The 9032-nt window shown below is 41.3% G+C and overlaps 1 protein-coding gene across 1 annotated transcript; it reads left to right on the forward strand.

Annotated features, from left to right (window-relative positions):
• Positions 1–84: 84 nt before the first annotated feature.
• Positions 85–7880, forward strand: BTF3 (basic transcription factor 3). Its single transcript, XM_054184784.1, has 6 exons — positions 85–241; positions 952–1020; positions 3891–4004; positions 4183–4384; positions 6918–6974; positions 7512–7880. The coding sequence occupies exons 2-6, from the start codon at positions 952–954 to the stop codon at positions 7556–7558; spliced, it is 489 nt and encodes a 162-aa protein (XP_054040759.1). The 5' UTR covers positions 85–241; the 3' UTR covers positions 7559–7880.
• Positions 7881–9032: the final 1152 nt, after the last annotated feature.

The following is a 9032-nucleotide window of genomic DNA, read 5'->3' on the forward strand; positions in this document are numbered from 1 at the left end:
CCCCGCCGCGCGGCCCGCTCCGGCCACGCTAAGCACGCGGGGGTCGGTGGCCCCTTCCCGCTCCCCGCGCCCGGGAGAGGCCCCGCCCCGTGCCGGCCCGGACGGCGGCGCATGCGCGGTGCGGCGCGCGGTGCCTTCCTTCCGGCCGCCATCTCGCTCCCGTCCGCGTGCTGCGCCCGGTCCCGCCCGCCGCCTTCGTCTTGTGGCCCCGGCCTCGGCGCCGCTGCGTCCTCCCGGGAAGGTATAAGGAGGCAGTGGCTGGGGAGGTGGGGGTTGGTGCGCGGTCGAGGGCTGCGGTGGCTGGGGAGGGGGGGGAAGGTGGTGGAGAAGGGAAGGGGGTATGGGTTGGGCCTGAAGGCACCCTGGCCTCAGCGGTGCCAGCAGATCTCTTCCCGCCCGATGGCGGGGCTGGGCCGGGCCACCCTCCTGTCGGGGAGTGGGTGTGGGGGGAGGGGGGAGCTGTAAGTATGTGGTGAAGGGGTGGGGGGCAGGTGCGGTGGGGTTTTGTGTAGCTGCGTGGTGAAGAGGGGGTAGGTGTAGTGGGAGTGTGTGTAGGTGTGTGGTGAAGGGGGGGCAGGTGTGTGGTGGGGGTGAGTGTGGGGGTATGGTGGGGGTGTATATAGGTGAGTGGTGGGGGGGCAGGCGTGTGGTGGGGGGTGTAGTGAGGGTGTGTGTAGGTGTGTGGTGGGGTCAGTGGGGGGGTATGGTGGGGGGGTGTGTAGGTGTATGGTGGGGATGTGTATAGGTGTGTGATTGGGGGGGCAGATGTGTGATGGGGGTGCAAGTGCGTGGTGGGTGGTTACGGTGAGGGTGTGTATAGGTGTGTCGGTATGGTGGGGGTGTTTGGAGGGGGGGGCAGGTGTGTGGTGGGGTTGTGGCTGTGGAGCCCCTTGTGCCCACCTGCCCTACTGCCTGACTAGCCTTCCATGGGTGCTCTTATTGCTTCCGCAGATGAAAGAAACAATCATGAACCAAGAAAAGCTTGCCAAGCTGCAGGCCCAAGTGCGCATTGGTGGCAAGGTAGGAGCCACCTCCCTACCCTGCCCTCTGGACTGCATGTCCCCGCACGCACGAGGAGCCCTGAAAACTGGGGTGGGGAGCAGCCCTAAGTATTCTCAGCTTGGCTTCAGTGTCCTCAGGGGAACCTGTGCTGCTCCAGGGATCTCTAGAGTCAGTTCTGTAGAAGCAGTATGTGGAGCTGAACCACCGGCCTTTTCTCTTTGGGTTTGTTATAATATATTACAGCTGACTTGCAGCCTATGTTTTTGTATGGACTTTTTTAGAAGGCACGTAAGATTTGAAGTGAATAGACCTTACAGCAAGTGAGCTTGGGTATAGTTTTTACAGCAGCTTATAGATAGTTATGTTCCAAACTCTCTTCAGAAGTCTTAAAGTTGCCCATGGCTGGTTTTTTTGCCTTTTAGTACAAGGTTGGAAATTCTGTTCTTGTCATACTCTTGTGATTGTAGACTAACGTGCTCAGACAACCTTTTTATTTGGTTATCACATCTGAATATAAGTAGCTGTGTGATGACTTATAATCTGAAAATAAAAAAGTATGTTTAATATAGTTGTATGGTAGTAAACACTTTAATTACAGTGTCAGTTTTAAGGCAAGAATTTGTTAGTAAATTTTTTTATACCTGAGGAAGTGTATGGAAAATATTTTAGAATGCAAGCTATTCAACAGAACTTTTGCTGACAGAGTTTCCAGGAGTTTTCATTCCCGTGTTTAACTTTTTTTGCCTTTAGCTGCAGATTTAGGCAGCCTTAAGTCAGGGTTAATGTAGTAACTGATTTGGTGATTTTGTGTTTTCTTTGTATGGGTTACTGGTTAAGTAGAGAACTACTGTATTACATTGATGATGGTGTGCGTGTTACCAGCATGTGTTTATTGACTATAGAGACTTTTAATGTTTGTTATGCAAGCATGCATTCAGATTACAGCTCACTCTTGCAGCTCTCTGGTCAACATAGTCTGTTAGAGACATTAAGCAAAGCTTGAAATATGCTGGTGGTGGTGTTACTGAATTTTAAAATTGGCCGGTGAAATGCTTTGAATGCCTGACCTTGACTTTTTAAATTTGTTTTATAACTGCAAATTATTATTGGGAATTTTCATGGCACTGTCACCATATAAGTTGAGATGGGTGTGGGGAAGGCAAAGAGGCAAGAGTCACTTCTCCTTATGAGAAAAGGTTGCACATTGCCTCTGCTGTAAGATTTTAATGATGTTGCAAGGCTTCAGATTTTACAAATTAGCTAAAAATTATGTTTAGATGGAGGGCTATTGTAGTACTTTGTTATGTGAAGTTTGAGATTTTTATGTAGAATGTAGCCACAGCTAAATGTCATGGCTCTTCTTCCAAACCTTTTTAGAGGACTGGCAAATAAGTCTGTACTATTCCATTAATGGCCTCCTGTACCCACTCCTCTTTATTACAGAGGTAGAGGGGTGTGAACAGCATGTCTCTGAATGATCAGTATAGAATTAGCTTAGTAAAAACCTGTGATCTTTAGATGCTTAAGTCTGTGGAGATGAAAGCAGCAGCTGTTCATTTAAATTAAACTCAGGTTGTCTGAAGTTTGACATCTATATTTAATACGGGTAAAAAGGACATACATGTTCCTACATAGGCTTTAATTCAAGACATAATTTTTTGAAATTGAGAGTTGTTTTGTCCACAAAACTTAACGTATGCCTTATGTGGCTTGGTTCCTGGGCAGTCAAGGTACTAAAATAAAGACATTTCTATTATTTTAGTAGTTTTCGAATCACTGTGTGTGCTAATCTGACAGTATCAGGGAATGAATATAAAGCTTTCTAGACAAATGACTGAACTTTTCAGCTGTAGTCTTCTAAGTGTTAGTTTCATGTGGATTTGTCATTAATATTCTTTATTGTTTATAACTGCATTATGTTAGAAGTATTAGCGTCCAGCCAGTTTTCTGACTTCTGCCAGTTAACTCAAAAGGTATTGCAGGTATTTATATGGCCAGGCAGCAACACATTCCCTTAGTGCTAGCATGTGGCAGATGGGCAACTGGAGTAGGAGGGTTCAGATTAGTAGTTACAGTGTGCCAAAAAGGAGCTTAGTTTTACCTGTGCCTAGACATCTTGTGTCAGATTTTACCGAAACATTATGATAGTGCAAGGAAGTATACAATAACACTTTCTGCTTTTTTTTGTAGGTTTATATATCTTCTAATATAGGACAGTTATTTCCCTGGAGAAATCTAGTGCTCTGGGTCTGTAGGGGAACTTAGATTTGCTTGTTTTGCTTTCTAAACAGAGGTTGTCTGGATTACTATGTAGAAGTATTTTGGGAGAATAAGTGTTCTTCAAATATGTAAGACTACCGGATGGGAGATGTCTATTTGGAATAAAAATTGAGTATTTTGAGTTTTCTTATATTCATTTGTTAATGCTGTGTTGATAATTCTATGGCCTCTGACTATTATCAAAATTTGGCTATGGTTTAAGAAAGGTGATCTAAGGAAAAAGTCACAAGCTTCAGTTACCTAAGGCTTCAATTACCTAAAACTGTGCTCATTCTTCAGTTTTATGCCTATGATAACAGACAAGGGTAAACTCGCAGTTTTTCTTTTCTTCTAAGGATTCTGCAGCATCTTAGAATTGTGGAATAAATGTTCTCTGATGCACTGCTCTCTAAAACCTCATGCTTCTTGCAGACATGCAAAGCTTGCCTTATATCAAGGGAAAGACTGCTGCAGTGCAGTTGGAGGGGTGGGGTTGTGTGCACTGCAACACAGAAGTAGAACTTTATATGTTAGGTTGATTTGTAGATGACTGCAGAGTAATTACAGTCCTGAGGATTAGAGTTTGAAGAACTACTTAAGTTTTAATTCTTAACTTTTCTTTTGCAAAGGGTACTGCCCGCAGAAAGAAGAAGGTTGTTCACCGAACAGCTACAGCAGATGACAAGAAACTTCAGTTTTCTTTGAAGAAACTGGGAGTCAACAATATTTCTGGAATTGAAGAGGTAATTGCTTTAAAAAAAAAAGTACTTTTCTGTATAGAAATATAAAATGTATCAAAATAATTTTCCTGGTAAGTAACATCCTAAATTCGTCTGTAAATTAACGGTAGGTCTTTACTGAGCTTTAAGAACTTGAAAAATCTTGCTAAACTGCTTCTAACATTGGATTTTTTTCTTGCAGGTAAACATGTTTACCAACCAAGGAACAGTCATTCACTTCAATAACCCTAAAGTTCAGGCATCTCTGGCTGCTAACACTTTCACTATCACCGGCCATGCTGAGACAAAGCAGCTGACAGAAATGCTTCCTAGCATCTTAAACCAGCTTGGAGCTGACAGTCTGACCAGCCTGAGGAGACTGGCAGAAGCCCTACCCAAGCAACGTAAGTTGAAACTTGAATGCATTTCATGCTGACAGCTGACATGCTTATTTGCGTAGCAGCAGTGAAATTCAGTGCACTCTTGCTGTCTGCGAGTGTATTATAAAATGCTTATAAAGATCTTAGATCTTATTTATAGCTCAAATCCAATGGTGAGTGTAACTGAATAAAGCAGAGCCACCTGTTAGCGTATCTTGCAGCTGGTCTAGGACTGTAAAGCTGTAGCCAGACTTGATTTCATGATTGTTGACTTCTTCATGTGGCTACCGTATTATGACATACCTTGTTCATTAAAGCTAGGTAGATGAGTTACTCTGTAAGACTTAGGTTTTAGAAAAAGATAAATTTGGAGTGTGTATCCATTCAAAGTGTCAAAACAGACATAAGTAATGTGGAAAGGGGCTGGAGAACAGCTATCTTGCAACTGCTTTACCGCCTCACAGGTATCGTGAAGGTATTTCTTGCATGGGTTTTTTTGTTAACTAGGAGGGAATTACACAGTATTTGCAAGGAAGTATGTTGACAATTTCTTTGTGTGTAGAACAGTGTAGAGAACAGGACTGGCATGACCACTAAGTTAGGTACACCAGCTTCCTACTCCATCCTTATATTAGTAAAAGAACATGAACACTTGTTCTTCCTAAAACTATGTGGGAAAAGTAGAGGAGGGACTTAAGTATGTGGTGTTTGGGAAAGATACTGCTGTTACAGGGTGAGAATTAGAGTGAAAGATAGGCTTGTTGACACTGGGAACATTGCTCGTGTCCTGCCTGTGCAGTCATCCTACTTTTCTGAAATATCTTAAGCCCATTCCTTCCAAGGAATGGGATATCCTATACACAGAGAAAATGGGAGAAGCGTATAATTATGTTCAGTTTCTGGTAGTTCTGAACTAGATTGTTACATTTTTTTTTTGGTCTTCCTGTGCTTTGCTCCCAACAAGACAACCTCTGTTTCTATTCCTAAAGTTGATACTTCCCTCCTGTCAACTTCCCACTGAAAAAATCCTGCTAGAAGTAGTCTTCAGGAGGTGGGGTAAACTGCTGCTTTCCCCATGGAGCTCAGGTCCTTACTTTCTACTGTCACCTCTGTGGCCTCCTTGCAGTAGTCATAGGGCTTGAAAGAAAAAACAAAACCAAAACCAAACAAAACTTGAAGGATTTAAAATAATCCCCTATGATCTCTCTTCTTTTAACAAGACGGGTATATTCTCTATAATCTAAATCGTGCATTTTTAATATTAGGGAAGCTTGTTTAAAGTCCTTGCTTTGTATGACGTAGTAAATGGCTATTCCTTTCCACTTTGGGTCTATGCCAGAGTAGTTGCACAAAACTTTACATTCAGCGTTGTCTGCTAGATTTGGAAGCCTGACATCGAAGATTGAAGTGTCTATGATGATTGCATTTGCAGGTGCTGAAGTAAACTTAATCTGGTCTCAGGGATGAGAGAGAATGCAGTCAATTCAGGAGGAAATAACATGGTTTGCTTTTAAAATGTCATATTTTACACTAAGGTCCATTTAAACTGTAACAGCTTTCTGTTATTAAAAAAACAAAAGGAGGGTTAGTGGTGACCTTGTCCCAAGCCCTTCTAGACCAAAGTTTATGAATTCATCTGTTCTGGTTCTCTAGAAATCAGGGTATGGGTCTAGTATGAACCCGTGTCTTTTCTCATGCTTTTCTTGAAAACTGAGAAGGATTAATTAGGATAAAACTGAGGTGACAGAGTATAAGACAGCTTACCCTTGGTAGTACAGCTAACAATAGCAGTAAAAGTAGTGTCACAGACACCCAGGGACCTGAGGTAACTATTCTTAGTGCTGCAGTTCAACAGACGCTCATTGGTCTGCTAGAGTGGACGTGGTAAAATCTCACTAGCTCTCGCAAATACAATGGAAATGGTTAAGAAATTACTGAGTCAGCAGAGATGTGGACCAGAACACATAGTTCCCTCAACCAGTTAAGTGTAAAATTGTGCATCCAGTTCCATATTCCCCTGACTTTGCCAGGAAACAATAGTATCTTTTAGTACCTCTAGTCATGTGTATCTACCTGCAGCTTCACAATTACACCTCAGTTTTCCTTGAAGGCCTAGGATCACAAGGCCTTCAAACTTGTCCTTAAAACTTGATGATGTCAAATATGTAAACCTTGAGAAACACGGAGTGGTTAATAAACCAAACTACTTTTAAGAGAAATTGGTAAAATCTGTCTCTGCGTTTGTAGCTGAAAATGATTACCGTGCAAGGCACTTAGTATACCTAGGTACAAGATGATGACTAGTAAGTTGGTTTAGCATGCATCTTCTTATTTCCCCACAGGGCTGTTCTGTTTGAGCATTATCAAAACAAAGTAACAAAGAGAATGTGAGCTTCCTAGGTTAGTTGGAGATTTTTATTCTGCAGGGGAACTGGATAATGCATTGCAGTTTAGCTCAGAATCTTTGATAAAATTTTCAAAAAACTCAAAGCAAAACAACTAATCAAGATCCCTATGGTGAGCTTGACTGATGCTTTTGAACTCCTTGCTTTTGCAGCTGTGGATGGAAAAGCACCACTTGCTACTGGTGAAGATGATGATGATGAAGTTCCAGGTAAGAACAAGCATGCAGCGGAGGAAAAAGAAGTGAATTTTGCTGAGAGATAACATGTATAGCATAAGATTGGGTCAAGGATGATAAGAGTGTTGACTAGCCACTTGCCGTTGCAGAATTTCTGTGGGCAGATTATGTTGTTGTTTTTAGACACCGTGAGAAACCTATTGGTTTGAGCTAGCATTTTTGACCTGTGTAGAAATTGTAGCTATGTCTTAAGATAATTATTTCATATTCTGTAAGAAGGGTGGGAAGAAACTACCTTCTTGGTATCACTTTGCCCAGTTGCGGGCATGGTGAAATTAAATGCTCTTAGAATTGTGCTTTATAATGAACCATCCAAAACTTCGTTGAGTAAGAAGAATGAACCATGAAGCTCTTAAAAGTTATTTAGTCTGTATTTTATAAGCTGTAAGTTTTTTAATGTTGTGAGCACTTGATATGAAGTAGAAATTAGGGAAAAAAGAAACAAAATCTGAAGTGTTTGGCAAAGTGGAAGTGGGTCAAAATTTAATTTCAACATTCTTCTTTTTCTAGATCTTGTTGAAAACTTCGATGAAGCTTCAAAGAATGAGGCAAACTGAACAAAGTGTCACTTTCTGAATAAAGTTAAAACTTGAAAAAGCTACGTGGAGCTGCTATTTTATATTGTGACTGCTCTGATTTGATTTTTATTTCCTGATGAGATCTCAAGATCTGTGAGACTTGGAAATTCCTTGAACCTGCAGCTCTTTAGTTACTGCTTGTACACAATATTATTTTTGTGGCCTGATTGAACAAACTTATGCTTTGAAATGAGTGAGATTGCTAACAGATCTCTGCCTAGACACAGTTTTTGAGTAACTTGTACACAAGCAAACCCCTATCTTTAATGAACTTTGGCATACAATAAAAATATAGAAGAAACTTTCTGGTGTGGCTTCTTGTCATAAAAGCATGAAAAAATGGCCATAAATATTAAATCATAAAAGGTCTTGTTTTCTGTAGAACATCCTCCTTTTGCAGAAAACTGTCTTCTAAAAAAACCCAACTTTATGTGCATAATTGAGCATTTTAGACTTAATTGGTGAATTCCCAGTGTTTGCAGGTCAGAGCTACTTATTAAGAAATAGATCTGTATTCTAGAAATAATTATTGGTGGTTTAATACAACATAAACCATGCAAGTTGAGACAGAACTTTGCTTGGCCTTGAAGAACAGCGTCAAGCTGTTGGCATCTTAGAGGACTTTTTCTGTCTTCAGGGAATGTTAAGTAGGTATTTTGAGGATGTAACTATTTAGTGACTTAAATAATACTTTCCTGGTATTTTAATTTTACTTATCTGAAAATGTCAATTATGTGGGGGAACAAAGTGTAGAAGGGGAAGAAGCCTTACTAGAATTGATAATGGCTCTTAATTTCTGTAGTTTGCATCTTCAGATCCATTAACTAATAATTATGTTTGGATGTTTCAGCAATATGTTCTTTCTATTGCTTTTGTGTGTTCCAGAGAAAGAGAAGGAACACTTTTCAAATTCCAGTCTGACCTTTGCATAGCTGGAGCTTCCAAGGGTGAGGGCTAAACTTCATGTTTGGGAGCCTTTGGTGTTAGTGATAAATCAAATTGCTCCCATAACAGAAGCTAAGCTAGGAGAGAAGAATATTCACCACCAGCCTTCTAAGGTGGTCTGTAGAGCAAATACTTCTGGAAGTGGAGATTCATCCTGACTTGTGCAGGATAAAATTCAGCGTAAAACTTAGCTATCACCATAACAAAGTTCTTGTGCTGGGGAAAAGGTGGGGCTGTGCCTGACTTGCCAAGCGTGTTTGTCATGGTGTAAGTTATTGCTGTTGGGAAACAGTGGAGAAACTTGCTCAAGCCATGCAAGTCCTGTGGTTTGAGGTAAGACAGCAGTCTGATGTGAGCATGATGTGGCTGAAGTCAGGTACAAGAACTTGCAGTAATGAGTCCAGTTTACTTTATCTCAGTTTGCAAGTATTCTATCAGTAAATTACACTTTTAGCATTGAATTAATTAAAATAAAAAAGTGCAGTCATTGAACTGTGGCAATAAGGCA

Source organism: Rissa tridactyla, chromosome Z (genome assembly GCF_028500815.1).
Source record: "Rissa tridactyla isolate bRisTri1 chromosome Z, bRisTri1.patW.cur.20221130, whole genome shotgun sequence".
Lineage (NCBI taxonomy): Eukaryota > Metazoa > Chordata > Aves > Charadriiformes > Laridae > Rissa > Rissa tridactyla.